Source organism: Lonchura striata, chromosome 7 (genome assembly GCF_050655825.1).
Source record: "Lonchura striata isolate lonStrDom1 chromosome 7, ASM5065582v1, whole genome shotgun sequence".
Taxonomy (NCBI): domain Eukaryota; kingdom Metazoa; phylum Chordata; class Aves; order Passeriformes; family Estrildidae; genus Lonchura; species Lonchura striata.
Genome location: NC_140709.1, coordinates 16,297,925 through 16,318,110, shown reverse-complemented (window position 1 = coordinate 16,318,110; position 20,186 = coordinate 16,297,925). Strand labels below are relative to the sequence as shown.

At 51.4% G+C, this 20,186-nt stretch overlaps 1 protein-coding gene across 5 annotated transcripts in view; it reads right to left on the bottom strand.

Moving 5' to 3' along the window:
* Nucleotides 1–3,662: 3,662 nt before the first annotated feature.
* SLC4A3 (solute carrier family 4 member 3) overlaps nucleotides 3,663–20,186 on the bottom strand; it is a 33,262-nt gene continuing 16,738 nt past the window's right edge. For all 5 annotated transcript variants that reach the window (XM_021526270.3, XM_085585036.1, XM_021526271.2 and 2 more), the window contains 17 exons: nucleotides 19,197–19,348; nucleotides 18,392–18,572; nucleotides 17,740–17,875; nucleotides 17,463–17,637; nucleotides 16,955–17,051; nucleotides 15,055–15,239; nucleotides 13,665–13,878; nucleotides 13,146–13,367; nucleotides 12,672–12,820; nucleotides 11,096–11,290; nucleotides 10,445–10,651; nucleotides 9,755–9,844; nucleotides 8,073–8,239; nucleotides 7,442–7,695; nucleotides 7,027–7,196; nucleotides 6,389–6,562; nucleotides 3,663–5,662 (listed from right to left, as the gene is read on the bottom strand). In XM_021526270.3, coding sequence (XP_021381945.1) covers nucleotides 5,585–5,662; nucleotides 6,389–6,562; nucleotides 7,027–7,196; nucleotides 7,442–7,695; nucleotides 8,073–8,239; nucleotides 9,755–9,844; nucleotides 10,445–10,651; nucleotides 11,096–11,290; nucleotides 12,672–12,820; nucleotides 13,146–13,367; nucleotides 13,665–13,878; nucleotides 15,055–15,239; nucleotides 16,955–17,051; nucleotides 17,463–17,637; nucleotides 17,740–17,875; nucleotides 18,392–18,572; nucleotides 19,197–19,348 — 2,846 coding nt within the window. In that variant the 3' untranslated portion in view covers nucleotides 3,663–5,584. The remainder of the gene's footprint in view (nucleotides 5,663–6,388; nucleotides 6,563–7,026; nucleotides 7,197–7,441; nucleotides 7,696–8,072; nucleotides 8,240–9,754; nucleotides 9,845–10,444; nucleotides 10,652–11,095; nucleotides 11,291–12,671; nucleotides 12,821–13,145; nucleotides 13,368–13,664; nucleotides 13,879–15,054; nucleotides 15,240–16,954; nucleotides 17,052–17,462; nucleotides 17,638–17,739; nucleotides 17,876–18,391; nucleotides 18,573–19,196; nucleotides 19,349–20,186) is intronic.

The following is a 20,186-nucleotide window of genomic DNA, read 5'->3' as shown; positions in this document are numbered from 1 at the left end:
GTCCAAGCCTGAGGAGGGCAGGTTTCTCCCCTGGCGGTCAGCAGGACCCTGCTCAGCCCTTTCTTCTCTTCCTGGTGCTTCTCCTGGAGCTGGTGAGTCCCTTCTTTTGAAGGGACAAAGGGGAGGTGGATGGAGGGTGGGAGACAGAGAGCATTGGGCTGGGGCCATGGCAGGGATGTGCAAAATCACCAGTGTTCAGCAGTACTTGCTGAGGACGGTCTTCGGCACCTGCAACAGCCAGCAGGACCCCAGCACCCCTGAGCTGGGCCTGCTCTTGGGGCTTCACATGCAACCATTGTCCCACTCAGCACCACCTCTGTCCTCCCCAAAATGGTGCAACTCACATCTGAACAAACCCACTTGTGTTGGGGTTTGAAAACCAGAGCCACTCTCACTCCTGCCAATGTGAGGAATGTGCTGTGCTGCCACCTCCTGCCATCGTTACTTGCCCCACAACCCCCAAACCCCTCCTCATGGGGAAGAGGAAACAAGGTTTTCACAATTTATTTTAATGAAGTTTGAGTGCCTGAAAAGCAGACACAGCAGCCCCTGCAAGGACTTTCAGACATACAAGGGAAAGGGTAAACTTTACCACTGGCTCTTGTTCAGTTTTGTTGTAGAAATGGTTTGAGCTAGCAGTTTCCTTAACTTCCCAGCCATACGGCCATGTGAATGGGTGCCAGTGGTATCTGACAACAGAGGTGTGCCAGTCCCTCCTGGCTGCAGAGAACAACAATAACTGGATGAGATAACTCAAGTGTACTTGAACCCAGGTGGCAAAAACAGAAACCCAAACAGATTGCTTAAACAATACAGTTGTTTGAAATAATAAGGTTGATAATTTTGGGAAAGGACCTTCTATTTTTAAGTCTCTGGACAGGCTTACTTTTGTAAAAATAAACCCCTTCTCATATAACAGAGAAACTTCTAGTAGGAGTGCAGTCCTGGTCTGGTGTGAGTCCCCTATCAGGGAGCAAGTGAACACTTGCCCCATCCCAGAGCACCCTCTGGAAAACTGGTGGTCTGCAGCCACCCCAAGTATTTTCCCCAGCCCCAGCACAGGAGCATCCCCTGAATCTGCAGGCAGCCTGTCAGCTACTGCTCCTGCACTGCAGCAGTATTTTGTGACCCAGCAGGCTCCTGGTGTGCCAGCACCCAGCAGCCTCTCCCTCCTCCTCCGGTTTGACTAAAGAGGGAGTAGCCCATGGAGCACACCCCTTGCAGCCCCTTTACTCCTCCTGCCTCAGCCCATCCCTGTTGCCCTCTCCATCTGTCTCTCCTGTGACAGAACAACCAGGACTGATTCCGAGCTGCACAGACATCCCACTCTTCAGCAGTTCTGCAGCCTTTGGTAGAACTGCTTGCTGACTGAGTCCACATGTGTGACCCAAACCAGAGCCCCCACAGCAATCCTGCCTACATTGCATCCTGGTGCAGTGGGATTTCCAGCACATCCAGGGCCCAGGACCATGGGGATGAGCTGTGATCTTGGTCAATTCTCCTTCATCACTGTGGCCACCCATGGAGGCCCTCTACTCTGCCCTCAAAGAGATCAGCACCTTCATGAGGTACATGCAGCAATGCCAGAACTTCAACCTGCACAGCCTGAACCACATGCTGCTGCTGGTGCTGCCACTGAGCCCCTCGGGGCAAGTGGACAGCAGGCAGCACCTGCAGAGGCTTGCCCACTGCCAGCCAGGCTCGGCCAGCCCTGACATGGCCAGCAACTACATGGACTGGCTGCCTCCTACCTGAACACCTGAGCACACTGAAGGAGAGGTTCACTGCCAGGGTGGTGATCCTTCTCTGTGAGAACTTATACAAGCATGAGGAGTCAGCTGCCTGCCCTACCCAGTGGTCCCCACTGGCATCCAGCTCCTGCCTGGCTGCACAGCTCTTTGCCCCCTGGTGTAACTGGGGGCTGCTGCTGCAGGGGGGACCCTCAGCCAGAGGGTCTTCAGCCCCCAGAGTTTGCATGACCTGTGTGGCTTTGCTGATACAGGGCCCTTTGTGAAGCTCTTGAAGCTGGTCCCTGATGTCTTTCACCAGAGCTTGGCCACAGCAGATCTTTCCCAGAAGTGGGTCTCACCATCAGCATCACTGTCACCATCACTGCCACTGCAGCCACCAGCATGGTGCAGAGCAAGGTTGGCTCCCGGCACTGTACAGCTCGCTCCATGCAGCAGGGCCCCCCACCAGCCCAACTCTCCCCTGGGCTTGCCCAACCCCATGATCCCAGTGCAGCCTGCAGGCACAGGCAGCAGTGCTGGGGTGTTGCAAGCCCAGCTGCAGCAGAGCCAGGTGGAGCTGCTGGCCCTGCTGCACTGCAGGGAGCAGTGCACCCTTTGTGCCCAGCCCCATCGTGTTTCCAGCGCATCCGCCTCCTGCGGCTGCAGCAGCAGGCGAGAGGCCAGGGCTGGCCCAGCCCTGGCAGAGCTCAGGTATGGGTATGGGGGCTCACCAGAGAGAGGCTGTCCTGGCTGAGGAGCAGCAGAAGAGTCTGGAGCTAGAGGAATACCACCACAGAATCCTGGAGGCTGACTGGCTGCTGGAGCTGGAGGTCAGGCCCACCCTCATCCAGAGGACTGATGTGGTAAGGGCACGTGTCGCTTTGCTTGCGCTCCCTGGTCTGCATACCACGGTGGGTGGTGGCACTGCTGCACCCAGGGTGCTGCACAGGAAGGGCTGGACATCCAGGTGGAAATGTGAATCTTGTGGGACTGGGTACAGCCATAATCTCTCCAGTCCAAACCAATGGCCTACTGGTTTGGACATTCTGATGTGAGGAAGGAGAGCTCAGGAGTGGGGAATGGGAGAGGAAGTGTTTCCTAACATGGCAGAACAGCCTCTGGGTCATGGATACAACCATCCAAGCCCAACTGAATGCTTAGGAGAAAGACACCCACGCTGCTTCCTCTCTTGCAGGTTTTGCAGTGCTGCCAGGCTCTGGAGAGGGTGCTGTGAGGCCAGGCACTGCCTGCCCCACAGCACACCCAGCTCAGAAACAGGATGGCCACCACCTGTGTACTTGGGCAGGCTCAGCCCTCTACCTCTGCCTCAGCAGCCAGCCCCTGGAGCAGCCAGTGACTGACCATGGGCAGTAGGACTTCCACCTACTCCCAGCAGCAGTACCCTGGAGAGCAAGACTGGAGGACATCCAACCCATCACCATGGGCTGCAGGCAGCCAGCAGTTCACAGGGACCTGGCTCAGCTCTTGCCTGGGAAGAAAGCATGGAAAGGATGTGGTTATTAGATGTCCTGTGCTCAGCCTGTGGGCCTGCCATTTGGCATTTGGCTACAGACTGCACAAGGAGATGGGCACTGAGTGCTGCTGAGCACACAGGCACAAGCATGGACATGTATATGGATGGAAGCAGGCAAGAGAATTTGTTTCTTGTGGTTCATGTGGTTAAACATGGGGCTCAGCCTCCTGTTTCCAGCAGCTAGTGTGGAGGCTGAGTCCACAGTAACCACTCTGCTCGATGACAGTGACAGAAAGCCCACCTCCAGACTGCTAGGGAGTAACATGGTGACAGTCCTTGCTCCAGCTGGGGTTTGTTACCTTGCTGGCTGTGGTGGGCAAGGCAGTTTTGTGCTGGGGAATTTCAATCCATTTAATTTATTGCCATTGGTGATAAAACCAGAAGTGTAGAGCCGGAGGCACGGTTCCTGTGAAGTGTTTATTGGTGTAGCTGTTTCCACTACAGTCAGAGGAGTCACAATGCACAGAAACAACAGGCCTCCTACACTACACAGGGAGGACAGGACACACACGGCCACAGATACACAGAGACACTCGTCTCTCTGCCCCAGGCCCTGTAGGGGGGCCAGGCTGTGGGCAGGACCTGCTGTGGGGCAGGCTTCTTTCTCTGATGGGATATTTCTGCAGCCTCCCGAGGAAGGCATTGGACCCTCCTGGTAATGAAGCACCCACCATCTCTCACAGGAGCCAGGCTGGTAAGTGGGAATGAGGGCAGCATCTTCTCCCAAATCCAATGATGAAGTGAGCATCTTCCTCCAGAAGAACAGTCCAGCTCTGACCATCAGGAAGAGGCTGGGCTGCCTTTCTCTGCTGGCACTAACCTTTGAGTTTCCAGGGGCAGCAAGGGCACCATCAGTTTCTGGGCCAGCTTTGAACAAAGGCTGCCAGCTTGGGGACACACTGGGGAACAGCTCTGCCAGGTGGAAAGGTGTGAGGCACAGCAAGTCCTACCTGAACACAAGGAAGAACTTTACTGTGCAGTGACTGAGCACTGAAACAGGTTGCCCGGAGAGATTGTGGAGTGTCCCTAACTGGATATATTGCAGAACTGTCTGGATACAATCCTGTGCCATGTGCTCTGGGATGACTCTGCTTGGGCAGGGAGGTTGGACCAGATGATCCACTGGGTCTCTTCCAACCTGACCCATTCTGTGATTCTGTGGAGCTGCCCAGAGGTGATGGGGGCTGAGTGCTGGGCACCCTGGGTGCTGCTCCTTCCCACATGGAGGGCACTGCTGGATGTGAAAGGTGATTTCAGTATGGCAGCAAAACTGGGGCTGGGGTTTCAGTGACTTACTTATAGGCTTCCAGGGAGCCAGACTCAGTGGATCACTGCACAGGGAAAGGGAGGGGACCCAAAGGACTGTTTTATGCTCCAGCACCAAATTTCTTGTATAGCTTCTTAAACATGATTTGTTCTCAGACACAGGAATGTGGGGATCAGGAACTGGGATACAGCCCTGTGACACGTGTACTCCTGCAACCTCTTTGGAGGTGCAGAATGGCAGAGGATTTCTCTTAGTTCCTGCAAGAGGGCAAACATTCAAGGCTTCGGGATACCTGCTTGTCTCCAGCCTTCCCTCCCTATGCAGTTTGCCTTTGGAAATAAGGTCAGGAAAACTGAGAGGGAGGGGAGCTAAACAGCCTCTTCCATGTCAAGCAAGAGCTGAAGACAGTCATATGGGAAGGTGACTGGACAGAAAACGGTCTGGAGGACTGGGCTAGGGTGCCAGTCCCTCTTTGCCTGTCTGCCAGGCTGCAGCAGCCCTGTGGGCCACTAGCTGAGCAGAGGCCCAGTGTGAGCACTCCTAGAACGCGTCAGAGAGAGCAGGAGCAAGGCATTTTCCAGCTGAGTAAGGAGATTGCTGGCCTGGGAGAAGAGGCAGCTTCTAGCCCATTCCTGTGAGTGCTCAGTGTCACGTACTGAGATACCCAAAGGTACTCAAGGGTCATGGTAGTGGAGGGGAATGCAGTGGCACCAGCTGGCGTGGTTCCCCTTCACCGCCTGGAGACCAGGCACAGGCTGCCTCCAGCAGGGAGGGGACAGACCCCTGACTCAGGGGCACTCAACACCCACACAGCTTTGGGATGCGAGAGGCATCTCTCAGCCCACCAGGTCCAAGAGGAGAGAGACTCACAGCCTCTGCTGAGCGAGCGATGGGGCAGCCAGAGCCGGAGCTGCATCCTGCAGGGCTATGGAACAGCCATTCATTGGTCCAGGCAAGAGACAGTGTGACTCACGGCAAGTCTCCAGTTAGTTCTTGGGAGGGCTGAGCAGGCGTGAGCCGCCTGTCTCACGAGCAGGGAGGGCAGCTCCCAGCTCACACAGGCATGTGCAGCTCATTGTACTCGTCCCGGCCATCCTCGTCGAAATTTGGCTCCGCATCCTCCGAGTCCAACTGAGAAGAGGCAGAGACCACTCTATGAAGGCCACAGCTGCCCCCACTGTGGGGTCAAGCCTGGCACAGAGGGATCAGCACAGAGCAACCCAGTCAGCTGAGCTGTGCTGGGAAAAGCACAGCTCTTGTTCCTTCCCCTCCCAACAGGATCCTTTAAACCCTCATGCCCATCCATGCTTCCCCAGCCCAATGCCCTTTCTATTCTAATGCCTGGGGCTTTGGTCCAGCACTGCAGCTCCTTCCTCTCCCCCTGCTGGCAGCACTCACTTCTGGGTGCTGCTCCAGGCTCTCCTCCAACAAAAGCTCAGGATGTTGACAGCAGCAGAGGAGCTGCCAGCTCTTGAAAAGCTGCCAGCACCCTGGCTCTGTGGTTATATGCTGAAGTGCCTACAGGCATACCCTCTAAAGTGCTACTGGGCTGTTCTTGCTGCTGGTTCAGTAGGGAATTGGTATGTTTCTTGATTAATGAGGCACAAGATAGAAAGGGAAATCCTTATTTCAGGCCTCTGCCTGGTAGGAACCTGTTTCCTTGGCCCAGGCTGCCCAACCATCTCATACTGCACTCCCAGGGCTACAAGATCCAAGGAAGCCATCCACCCACTTACTCCTATTGAGCAAAGAGCCTCAAGGCTTTGCTGGCCCATATCTCCCAGCCTTTCAGGCTGCCAAATCTCCTCAATCTCATTCCAGTGTTGCAAGCTAGACAGAGGACAGCTGTCTGCTCACCGCTTTGAGCTCCCTGTCGTGGAAGAAGCGGGGCAGCACGAAGCGTCTCAATGGCACTGTCATGATCAGGACAAAGGGAAAGGCCAGCGATGCCACTGTAGATTTCACCACCCAGAGCAGCACAATGCAGGCCAGTTGGATGCAGGTGAAGAGATTCATTCTCCAGGTCTTCACCTAGTAGGTAAATCCAGTCTAAGAACACATTATCTTTCCACACAGATTAATAAAGACCCAAGTGGCAAAACAAAAGTCTTCTGCGTAGCATAGTATGAGTACCTGCTGCTGCAAAATCTACCTGCCTTTACTCCACAGCCAGGTAGAACTCCCTAACACATCAGCCTCTGTGCTACCTGGCAGCATACCCACCTGGCAATGCAGTGTCCCTACACCCCCCAAAACAGTGCACCAATCCTACAAATTATCTGTCCATCCATACAATATCCTGGCAATGCACTCCTCGGTGCAGTCTACCAACATTGTACCATCTCTCTGCAGGCCTTGCACTTCTCAGCACAAACTTGCAGCCAAGCAGGGTCACCAAGCCAAGTATCACTCTACCAAAAAACCATTCTCCCCTCACCTGCTTCTTCTTCCCCTTCTCCTCATTACCTTTTTCTGTGTAACCTGCCTTTGCTCACCTTGACAACGTAGATGTGGTCAGGGTGGTGCTTGGATGGCATGAAGATCAGGAGCAGGCGCTCGTAGAGCTGGATGCCGGTGAGCGATGTAACCCCCATGTAGAGGAAGATGCCGAAGAGCACAGCCAGGGGGATCTGCCGCAGCATGTTCCCCATCACAATGGACAGACCTGCACAGACAGAGCTCAGGGCATGTGTGTCCCACACCAGCCCCTCCACAAGGCACCCCAGCCTCTGTCCCTCTCCCACCTCCTCTGTGCCCTGAGCGCAAGGGAAAGGAAGCTCAGTATGGGTAGGTGTGGGTGCTCCTGCAGTGAGCAGGCAGAGCATGGACAGGCCCACGGGGCAGGGACACTGCCAGGAGATTTAAGTGCTTGGTCCTCTCCCCTCCCTTGTTCCCTGAGCAGAGGCTCACCAACAAGGGCAGCAATGAGCACTCCGGTCACACGCTGCTCCTTCACCTCCTCGATCCTGGGCTTCTCCCCGGGAGCGATGGCCTTGCTCATGACGGTCAGGGCGTTGACATGGGTGACGGAGCGCACTGTCGCCGCCGTCAGCCAGGGCAGCCCGAAGAGAGCGCAAAGCCCCCCCATAGTGCCAATGAGCAGAAGGTCCAGGTGGAAGCCAGAGCCTTTCAGCAACTTCCTCTCCTTCTTGCTAACAATCAGCCTGAAAGAAAATCGAGCCTGGGTCAGTGCAAGGCCCAGGCCAGTGCTCAGGGACAGCGCTGCAGCTGGGGACAACACTCGCTCTCTGGAGACAGCACACATGGAGATAACAAGAAGATGGCTGAGGAGGGGGATGGTGGCTGTCAGCTTCAGGTTAGCAGTTTCCTCCTGTGCTTGGCTGAGGAAGGTCTCTACCACACCATATGCCAAGAGGGGAGCCAAAAGATGATGGGAGAAGCCAAAGTTCAGTCTGAAATACCTAGAATCCTGCTCTTGCTCTTCCTCTGGGATGTTCATTGCATCTCCAAGTGAACCAGAATCCTGGCCTTGCCTGTCTAGGGGTTAGCAGTGGTTGAGATTGGAGGGGGAGGTACTCACGTAGTGATCTGTGTCTCCATGAAGATAAGAATGAAGACCAGGAGGGCAGGGATGGCAGAGGCAAACATCATCCACAGCGGAAAGGTCCCACTACTGCCCATGGGGTGGATGAACCAGCCACGCTTGTGAGGAGATGTGACCGACAGGCCGGAGGGGACATTCAGCTTCTGGTGGTGTAGTTGCAAAACCCAGCAGTTACTCACTCATACAAACAAGCCCACAGCCTCACACGGCTTTGATCCCCCTGGCTTCCCTGTTCTGAACGCCTCAGATGAAAGGATAAGCCACCATGAACTGAGCAGGACTTTCTCATGGATAATCCCCTTCAGTATAAAAAAAACCCATGTTCCCTAATATAGGCCCGTGTCATTTCCTTTCAGCTACTTAAATTCCCTTCATTTTTTCCAAGAGACCAAGGAAGTATCTTCCCTCAGGAACCTCACTCTCATGTCAGTCCTTGCAGACCATGGTTAAAATGCTCCTTGACCTCTGCTTGGACAAATCAAGTGTTCTGAACTGCCGACCATTTTCTGAGGTGGCTTTCCAGACTTTCCAAGGCTTTTCTGAGACATTTTACAACATTGTTTTTGCAGTGCTAACCTCAGAAGTGGCCACATTCTGTAGAAATTACCTCACCCTGACCATGTTCAGAGGAAATATCATGTTTGTGCTCCCATCAGACCACACAGACTCCTTGCTGTACATCATCCTGACCCTGTGTTCATCAGCATTTGAACCCTTGGCTCTGTGCTGCTCTACAGCAATTTCTGCTATCTGCACTGCAGGCAGAGTTTATGATTTGCATTTATGTTAATCAGCGTAAGTATGAATAATATTTCTGGAATGTTTGTCCTTGAGTTAAGCTGTGTAACTAAGTACCATTTTCTCGGAAAGCTTTGTACATATGCTGAGTTAATACTAAAATGATAATGCTTTTGATATTAACTGTAGAAGTAGAGAAGGGTATGAAAAGAATGTAACAAAGTGCATGATTTTACTAACGTCTGATAGACTGAAATTTTTCATTGAAATTCAAATGAATAAAAATGAATTTGGATTCCACCAACTCTTGGGCTGTTTTGATAAAAAGCTTGCAGGATGAACAGGAAATACTTTTCACCCTCTTCCCAATCTTAGCAAAAAAGAAAAAACCAACAAACAAACCAAAAATATATAATTCCATATTTACTAAAAAAGGAGAAAAAATTAAACCTGTGAGATAAATTTGTTTGATAACATTAAGTTATGAAGGAGAGAATAAGTACATTGAGTACTAAATTCATGACAAATATCCCATTGAAACCATTCTATATGCCACCTTCTTCATTGTGCATAAACAGTTTATGTCTTGTTGATTGACTGCAACTATTTAGAGTTGCAAAGAAGGAAAGAACTGCACTGAATCTCCTTAAAGCCCATAAACCCTCCCGTACTAACAGCAAGATGACCAGAAGGATACTAGGGTACTCCAGTCCCTGTAGCTCTGGCCTCAGCCCCAGCAAGATCCTTGGAGCTTCCCATCAGTGTGGGAGTGAGGATGAGGGGAATATTTCTGTTTGCTTTGTGCTGTTATGACTAAAGAGGCAGGAAATACAAATTCCCCTTTGCACAAGAGCAGGCCAGTGCCACAGGGATCACTGCTGGACTGCAGGAGAGGCTCTGAGGGCAGCACTGGCACCTACCTGTGTGTATGTGTCAGTGATGGTGTAGTCCACCAGCACCATGACCAGGATGGAGATGGGGATCCCAAAGTCTCCGATGATCCGCCGTGCCTGCAGAACACAGACCTGTCATTAGCCAAAGGAACAGGCCAGCTCCATGCATGCATAGGGAGCCTATGGCAAAGAGAAGCCCCAGATGGGGCCAAGCACCACTCCAAACCTGAGCACTGCTGATGGGCAGGGCAAGGAAACCCAGCCTTGACTCATGGGGCTGTGCATCCCACTGCCCACATAACATGCTCTTATTTGACTGGCTAATTGCTCCTGATGGCCTATTTAGACAGTGTTCCAAGTATTACACAGATACCCTGCACATAGAGAGATGTCCAAAGAGAAAAAGCTCTTCTTCTAATAAACTCTTCTTATATTCTAGTTTAACAGACTTGTATCCAGTCCAAGGAGCTTTCCCAAGGTCCAAAGGACTTTCCAGCAGCCTCACTGGAGCAGGACAGTGCAGATACCATCATCAACAGTCAGCTCTTGTCTGCACCCTAGGGTGGGCTACCATCCCTCCTGCAAGGTATTTAAAAGGTTTCTGGTGTTTCTTTGGGGAATGTCCATGTGTTCTGGAGAATAAAGATCTGTAGGCAGAAGCATTATTTGTTTGGTGTCTCCCTTGTCCTTGACATGTGAATCCCAAAAACTTCTCACCTTTCCTCCTAAGAAGCGGCTGTTCTTGAACTTGCGCATAAAGAAGGCAATGAAGAAAGTGCCCAGCATGAGGATGAGGGAGAGCAGAGCAGTGTTGGGCTGCATCCTGGTTCCCAGTGACATCGCATCTGTAGAGACCACGCTGGCATTCGGGCTGCTCTGCACACTTGGTGGGTAGAACTTCAGCAAAGGATGTTCTGCAAACACCTGAGCAAGTGAGAGAATCAGCAGACAAGTTACCACAAGGAGGGTCAGGGGGCACTGTGTCACTACTGGGGGCGGGGGGGAGCGGAGATCCTGATCTGTGGAGAGGTGAGGGCAGTAGATGGTGGGCACGGACAATCCCAGCATCCGTCACCTCACCTCGCAACCTACCCAGCTGGAGAGGGCTGGGGAGAGAAAAGTGGCCCCTCTTTAATGTCTCCTGCAGGAAGAGAAGGGGAGAGAGACATTAGGGCTCTTCCTGCCACTCTCTGTGGTGGCACAGGAGCCAGCTAGGCTGAGGCATGAGACCAGCAAAGAACTGCTCTGCAGAATGTCTAGGAAAGTTGTTGCTGAGCTGGCCCTGTTCCCTTGCCTCCTGTGTGCTAAAGCAGCAGGTTGCTAAGGGATTAAGAGATGCAGCAGCCCATATCCCCAGGGAAGATTCACCTTGTACAGTTTGTAGAAGGTCTCATAGATAAAGATGAGGGAGATGAGGAAAGCAAAGATCTCCTGGGTGAAGGGCGAGATGTAGCGCACCAAGAAGCTTCCTTCTGCTGCCACGATAATGAAGATGAAGACGATGAGCCACAAACCAATCCACACTCTGCCTGTCAGATACTCAATGCCTTGTGTCTGGCAGAACTGAAATGGAAAGGGGAAGGAGTTACTCATGGCTCCTCAGGCTGCCTCCTGCATCCACTCTCCATTAAGATCAAAGACTGTCCTGGAAAAAAGCATCTACATCTGCTTGGGCATCCAACACAGAATCAGTGAATTCATGGCTAGAATCACAGGTAAATTTGCAGACTTTGCATCAAAACCTGACAGCTCACACCAAGCAGGTCTTTCCTGCTCCAGTCTTTGTAACAGTACCTCCTTCATGCTCTGCTGAAGCCAGCCCATGCGTAACACTCCCCATCCCACCCATATGGCGGTGCTGTTGCTCAAACACAGCTCTCCATTGTTCCATGCACCCAACAATACAAGCCTGTCCCCTACAAAGGAGAGCCTGAGCATCCTGCTACATCCTGCTGCATAAAGGCCACGATCTCACACAGCACCCTGTGTACAGACGCTTGTATGTGTGTGGAGAAAAGGCTCCAGGCTGCCACCACAGAGGAGACAATCTCCACTGCCTCTTCTCTTCTACACACACCAATTATTTCCAGGACAAATCATACCCCTCCCTTTGCAGCCTTCCTCAGTATTGCCACAGGCAGAGGTACTCCTCTGTTCACAGTGACTGGACAAAACAAAAGTGGTCAGTGAGAAGTGTGGTCACAGGAGAGCAGAGAAATTCCCACTCTGCAATAGCAACACCAGCTCCAAACTCTTGTCAAGGTGAAAATCCAGCTGTAGAAAAAACTATGCTTTTTCAAAGACACAGACATGCTGGGAGTCAGAGAAAAGGAGAAAAATTAGATACACTGCTTAAAGGTACAGTGATACAGGGATGCTTTCAAAAGCAAAGAGGTCATGCTACTTGAGAAAGAAACATATCCATCCTGGCTGGCCAAGATACCTCTCCACACACCCTTGGATTCATCCTTAGAGGTGGGATGGTACCTGAATGTTATGTCCCAAATGGGAGGTACACTGAATGTTATTGAGCTCCTATAAAATGAAGCCTGGACACAGATAAAAGTGATGAAATGGTCTTCAAAGGAAGCCCCAAGAACAATAAAGTTTTAGGATGCAGCTACAAGTGCTCATTATGCCAACAAGCTACAGCACAGAGCTGGGAGACAGTGCTCTCCTCACAGTCAGCATGTAGAGTGTTGTTATCAGTGTCACACCTCAAGGGACAATGGATACAGCAATGGGAGGTAGAAGTCCCTGTAGTGGGACCTGCAAAGTGTCAGCAGAGCCAAGGGCAGCCCTGGCTGAGCTGAGAGCAGCCTGGAAGGACTCAAAGACTTCACAATAATAAAGACCCTTTACAGAGCTGAGAAATGCCAGCCACCCTCTCCAGAGCAAGGACAGAGTGAGCAGGTGCCAAGCACAGACACTGCCTCACATGTACCTTGTAAAAAGCTTCTTCAAACACCAGAAGAGGCCCTGAGAAGCCAATGACCAGGAGTGGCTGGGCTCCAAGCAGGGAGAAGAGGATCCCTAAAACTGAGGTGGAGATTATCAGCTCGGAGACGCCCATGAGACCCTCAGTTTTCTCTCCTGGGAAAGAGAACAATGTATGAGTGTTATAGCCTGGACATAGGCACCATCACCACAGACAGGCAGGCTGCACAGCTCCAGACAGAGGAGACAGGTCCCCATGCCAACAGTCAGAGGTGCCCGTGTTAGGCAGGGAGCGTGGAGGGAGCCCAGGCAGCCAAGGCTGGAGAGGCCAAATGGCAGGGAGGGAACAAGGCAGCAGCTGAGGCACAGCACTGCCACTCTCCCTGAGAGAACAGCACCAAAGCCCACCCCAGAACAGCATCACACAGACACAGCCAGTGTCCCAGAGTGCAAAGAGCAGACCAGAAAGCAGGCCCATTACCTAGGAGTCCCCCGAAGGTGATGGCAGGAGAGAGAGCAGCAAAGTAGATGAAGAGAACGGCTGCGAGACACTGGCTGTGCAAGGCGTCTCTGATGTCACTGAGGTATTTGGGGTACCTGCGCTTTATGTCCCGAACCAGACCTCCAAAAAATATCCCGGTTCGCTTCAAAGGGTCATCCTCAGCTTCCTCCTCTTCTTCCTCAGCTTTCACTTCACACAGCTCTGGAGGTGCATGGAGGGCAAGGCTTCAGCAAGGAACACAGCTGAGCCCTTGGGCTCTCCCTCTCCCCAGTATCTCATAGAGCAGCACTAGCCTGATGGGCCCTCTGCAACAGCACATCCCACTGCCTCCAGTTGTCCCCAGCCACCAGTCACTGTCCTGCTCCCCTTGCCCTGCTCCCCACTCCCCACTGCAGGAGCCAGGCCCTGCTCACCCTTCTGCCAGCCTCTGGGAGGGGAGGGCCCATTGGTGCACACAGGGCACTAGGCACAAACTTGCCCAAATGTGAATGGAGAGACCTTTGGCTTCCTGAGCAGTGCCCTCCTTCATGGATTTCTGCTCCCTCTCCTTCCTCTTCTTCAGCAGCAATTTCTGGAAGGTGGCAATGGATTTGAGCAAGTCTTTCCCCTCCACCTCTGATGGGGGGATGACAATGCTGCAGTCCAAGAACTCGTTGATAGCATTGAGGAGGTCTTGACGATCATCTGCCATGTATGCAGCCTCATGGAAGTGCTGGAAGGGGCAGGGAAAAAGAGAGAGGGAGAAAGCTCAGACCAAGAGTAGACACAGCTACTACAGCCTGGAAACACAATGCTTGCTGTGACCTTTAGAGCAACATTCTCCCCCTCCATCCACTACTCATCTCCCTACTGCCATTCTGTGACCCACACTCCTGAATCCCACCTCCTGTTTTGAGGAAGAAGCTGGTAGAGTCCTAAATCATCATAGATATAAAGCAGAATAATAATGAACTGAGCAGGACATGCAAGAGACTCCTGGGAGTCTCCACATGGGAGACAGAAAGAGAGCAAGAAAATAGGCATCTACACCATGAGGGAAGCCATGCAAAGGAAACTAGGCAGAAAAGGAGAGATATTTCTGACAGCAAGAGCAGGTTAGCAAGGAAGGACTAAGGAGACCAGGCAAGGAAGTGCTGGCAAACAGGTGGAAGTGCTGCACTGCCTCTGGAACATGCCTCCAGAGAAAAGGCTGGAGGATGATGAATGAGTGAACAGCCTGCAAAGGAGGTAGGGGACAGCTAAGGTCCCTGCAGCACACAGACTCTCTGGAGCCACAGCTTCAATGTAAATGATACTGTACTCTCTCCATGGCGCCAGGACTGTGTAACCTTGCTGTGGCTAGCCCTGGCTGCAGCAGCTGGTTCTGCTCTTCCAGCAAGAGGACCAGAGACTCAAATGAATGAGGTCAGCCCACAAACACAGCACTGAAGCTGGAATGGCACCTCACCTCTTCTGCCTAAAAACACATTCTCAGCTGAGCCCCACACAACTTCAGGGAAGGAATCTTCCAGTCTTGCTACCTCTAAGGCACTTTTTCTGATTGAGCCTTTTAGTCCCCAGTTCAGTGAAAATGGCAATAGTGGCAGTACAGGAAGGTTTGTTACTTGCTTATAGTTATGTGGCACCAGCAGGAAGGACCTGTGAACCTCTGATCCTCTTGTGCTGGATGTGTGCAGCAGATGCTCAGATTGTCTTTCCTTTACATTTAATTCCTTACCAAGGTGATCAATTTCACTGCCATCTAGAGAGATGGGGGACTGATCTTAAAAATCCCAGGTGCTCAAACTTGCCTACCCCACCAGAGCCTTTGCACAGCTCTCATCTCAGGACTGTCTTCTAAGGAGCCAGCAAAGCTCCCTCACAGCATCACTCCCCAGCAGCTCCTCACCTTGTCAGACATGAGGGTGGAGATTGAGCGGCCAATTTCATGGTAGTCCATGTTGGCCTGGCTAGGTCCCAGCAGCACAAAGATGAATCTGACAGGAATTGGGACCTCCAAGACAGATTCCAGGAAGACAGCCTCATTTAGTCGGACGAAGGCCATGGTTGGCTGTTCCAGAAACTGCACACAACCTGCCAGGGGACAATGTTTGGAGCAGAGTTAATCATTGGAGTGAGCTGTACTGGGCTGCCTTTAACAGCAGAGACAGGGGTTTTGGAGGTTCCTACAAGCCCTGCAGTCATGTACTTTCTCCAGACCATGGACATAGCACTGAACTTCTGAGGACTGCTCCAAGTGTTTCACTGATCAATCAAAAGCAGTGCTACTTTCTTTAGCCTCTCAGTTACCCCATTCTCAATCCCTTACAGATGGGTTCTACTTACATTATAAGGGGCTAGGTTTAAATCAGAAGGTTTTTTCCCCACTTATGGAAGGAAACCTCTTACATATTACTTTTATCAAACAAACTTCTAATCTCATCAAAGAATGAAATCAGGTTTGCTTGACATGACCTATTTCCCATAAACCTTACTGCTTGGCAATAATTACATTCATATTCTTTAGCTCTTTATTAATTGAATCCCATATTAGCTCTGCCACTATGCTGGCCAAGAAGGATGTCAGGTTAAACAGCCTATAGGTACTGGCTCACTGTTCTTCCCTCCTTGAGCTATGAGCTTTTTCTGTTACTTTGTATGTTCCCTGTATTCCAAAACAATTTTTTTTTTCAGAGAAAATTAAGTCAGGGCTCTAAAGACTCATAGGTGCAAACTGCACATTTTGTTTTACAATGTCTGCATCTCATCAGTGCTTGGCAGTCTCCTCAGCTCCTAGCAGATTGGGAAGTACTCCTGCATCCTCCAGCACACCAGCCACTTCCTTCACATACCCAACACAAATGTTTATTGAATACTGGTATTTCACTGGCATTATTACTGATCTTTCTGCCATCTGTGTCCAGAAAAGAGCTGTATTCTGTCAGGCTGGTAAATCTGGGCCTTCTGAGAGTCCAAGCAAATTCCAAGACACAGTCTTAGCTCAGAAACAAACCAATGTTTAACAGAGTACTCAAAAGTGCACTTATGAACCTGATTTGGCCTCATCGCGATTAAGTATCAGTTTGGTTGAGCTGCCAAGCCTCTTTGCCTGAGCTTTTAATCTATTGGGTAGACAATGACATTTACTTTTCTTGTAGTGTAGTTTGGTTTGCTGAGAAGTTAATGCCAGCAAAGTGCCGAGAGGCATACTCTTGTAATCAGAAGGCACCAAGTCCACTGATGCTCAAGCATGCCTGCTCAGAGCCCTCCTGTACAGAGAAATATGTCCTGGTAGTGCTACAGTCAATACCTGAGACCTTGCCACCAGCCAGGCCCTGCTTCTGTCAACTCATAGCCTGCTGGCACACACAGCCAGCAGTCAACACTGGCCAGGGACAGGGCCCAGCTGCTGGCAAGGTGTTAAGAGGCCAGACAGAGAGCAGCAATGGTCAAAGAGCACGGTGATGGCTTGGCCATCAGTCCCTCAGGTACCACTCACCTATTTCTGAGTGGCAAAACCAGACATACTGTGAGCCTGGCAGGACTTCCACTCCTAAGTTGGGCCCTTCCAGCAGCAGTGTCTATGAACCTCTTTCTTAATTTAGGAAAAGAAGTACCCTGGCAGGCCATATGTTTGCTATACACAAACAGAACATGAACCATCACCAAATGAGGGAGTGTACCAGGCTCACTCCCCAGCTGAACATGTATGAGATGACCAAATATCCCCCAGGAGTGAGGGCACAGACTGCTGGGGCCACACCAGAATCTGCACTAGTCACTGGGGGACTCTACATGCCACCTCTTACCCACAAGGACCACTGTAGCCTCTGCATCTTCAGGGATTTTCTCCATCAGTTTCAAGTATTTACGATGGCCCTCAGAGTTATGAAGATGAGGGTTTTTCTGCCAGGAAAGAATACAAATAAGTAAGGGTGAAGGCCCCATGCTTTGGTCTCCCTACACAGCCTTGCACCCCACTGCACAAATGCAGCTGGGCTTGCCTTGGCTGCACACCCAATGCCTGCTTCACAGCAAGGCACCCTCACAGCAAAGGCCACCCTGCAAGTGCCAGAGCTGCTCTGCCATTACATGTTCAAGCAGACATCTGCATACAGTGCAAAGCCAAAACTAGGTACCAAAATCATAATGCAGTGACCCTATTTCCAGCGCTCCAGGTGATGCAGGGAGCTCAGTTCTTGAATTACAAGGTTTCCCCATAAAGGGGCTCAGAGGCAGGCACCATGGCCTGCTGTCAGCCAGCAGCTGTCCCCAGAGTGTGGTAAAGGACACAGTAAGCCCCCAGGTCACCCTCACCTCCTTGCACTCAGTCTCGTTGGCCTTGGGGTCAGCCATCTCAATGCGTTCTTCCCCCATGAGGGGCACGCATGTGTCTGTGGTGTGGTTGTGATGGTGGTTTCCCACGATGGAGTTCATGCTGGAGCTGGAGTGGTTCCTCGGGAAGAAGCCCTCTTTCTCATCATTGGGATGGCTGAGGGGGAGAGTGGTGGCCATGAGGGGACCTGCCTCCCTTGCCACCTGGGGCTCACAGATAACCCCCGGGCCCTGAGAGCCCACATCCATAGCCACCCACCTGTGCTTCAGCAGCAGAGCACGCAGCACGTTGGCTCGATCTTCTGCCCTGATCTGGTCAGAGATGATCATGGTCTCCACCATGAGGTGAGCAATGCCAGGCAGAGTGGTCTGCTCCAAGTCAAGGAGGACGGCACCTGCCAGCATGAGGGGAAGAGCCCAGCTCCTAGAGTGCAATGCTCCCCATTGCATTCACACTATGGGGACACAGCTGTTTCACCAGGAGCCAGACTTTGATTGGGGTACAGAATCAGCCGAGAAATGCCCAACTGTCCTTTCTGTAAACCCTTGCCCCAAGAGAACCCAAAAGCTCCAAGATGCAGTGGCAATTCTGGTATCTCCTTTCATTTCAGTCTCCCACTCTGACCAAACTTGCTTTTCCACACCACAGATGGGTCCAAGGCCTGCTGGCCAAGGCACAGCTGGGGGTTGCAGCTTCCACGTGCCTGAGACCAGTAAAGCAGAGCGTGGAACCAACACAGGCACCCTTGAGGTAATGCAAGCCCTGGCAAACAGGCTGCAGGATGTCTTTCTCCACACACCCTACATGAAGCCTGGACACAGACACTGCTTCATGCCTCCAGTGAGGGACCTATCCAGCAAAACCTGTCCTAGAGCATGAGACAAACCCTGGTCTGCTCTTCCTCACTCACCATGTGCAATAGTCTTCCTGAGCTCCAACAGACTGCGGAAGGACAGTGAAGCCACATGGGGTTTCCCCCACCTTGCTGTATCCTCCTCCACATCCTCCTCAAACTTGATCCAGCGGGCTGTCTCCCTCCAGTGCATCTCCTGGTTCTTATCCACCACCAGCTCATTCAGCTCCACAAATACCTAGTGTGGGTTATGAGGACATGAGATGCATACAGCTCTACTAGCAGCACACAGGAAATCTCAGCTCTCCTCACAAGGTACCGCCTGGTCTGACGTGCTACTGGAACAAACCTGCCATAGTTTAACCAGAGGTTTACTGCACAGAAGCAGCCAGGATAAAGATCACTGACAGCATGGCAGGAGCTTCCACCAGCACATGGAGCAGCAGAAAGCTCCAGGTCACATGGTGTGGACAGAAAGGACAGAATGATGCAATGCTGCATCCCTTTCTACCAAACTACTGCAATTTTGTCCTCTGCCTTCTTCTTGGTCTCCCCCTAAATTTCCCACACTTACCAGAGATAGAGATGTTACTGTGCTGCCAACTTCCACAACAACATCACCATTTCTGTGACTTTTAATGTCTTCCTGAGGTCAAAGCTTTGTGGTTTCAGGGAAATCTCCCCTTATATTGAAAAAAGTGTATTTTCGGCTCTCATGGTAATAGATAATAGCATGAAATGTCACCCTCAAGGTCATGTAAATAATTAATTATACTGAAACACATTTATCACTTTATAAATTGCATGTTCTAGTCCTGATTTATGGTTTCTGAACAAGTGTGGGAGAACAGCACATGGATACCTCGTGGGGCTTTCTATCCAACTTCTTCTTCTTCTTCTTTTTCTTGACAGATGGAGTTGATGCTAATTTTTTGCTTGTCCTGGTGATCTGACTCCGAGATGGTTTTTTCATCAGATGCCTCCTCACACCCGGGTTATCTTCAAAGCGGTGGCCTGAAGACATAGGAAAGGAAAAAAGGCCACCAATTTATCTAGTGGATACACACTGTCTGGCAGGGAAACACATCCAAGCATGTCCTTCTCTCATTAACTTATGCTATCAAAGCCCTTGCAGCTGGAGAACACACCATCATCTTCCAGAACTTTGAAGATCCTTTCTGCCTCATCTGCCTACTTCCATCTCTTCCAGATGTCTGTGAGCTAACCTCTTCACAAAGAAGGCTTCTTCCTAGGCTGTGCATACACTTGGGGCATCATAATAAATTCTTTTACTCATGGTATTCAAGCAAGTGGTGTGGGAATCCTCCCCATAGTCCCCCAACAAAACACAACCTGCAGCCTTGCCTGCACAGTTGCGCACCCACACAGCAAAGGCAGGCACCTGGCTGGATCTCACCTCTTGCACCAGGGGAAGGCCTGGTGCTCAGCAAGCATAAAGGGCAGTGAAAGGGAAAGATATTTAGCTGCTGGTCTGGGAGACATAAGGAAATATCAATGTCTGTTTTATTTAATTGTGTGACGAGACTGTAGAATAACACTGCAGCCTGGGGCTGGCTCGGAGGCTGGCAGTGAAGTCGATCCGCAGTGCTGCTGTAATGCCCTCGGAAAGGTCTGCATTAGAGACTGGCTGGCTGAGGCAAAGCCTCACAAAGCCTCCAGAGAGGCTGTTAAGGCTGCTCTACAGACCCATCACTGTGCTGCTGGCTAGCCAGTGCCCACCAAAATGCAGCCACAATGCTAGCCTTTTTGCAATGCCAGAGAAACAGCACCTGGGCAACAGCCTGCCAGGGAGAATTTCCCTGGATGCCGCCCAGAGACAGCAAGTGTATCT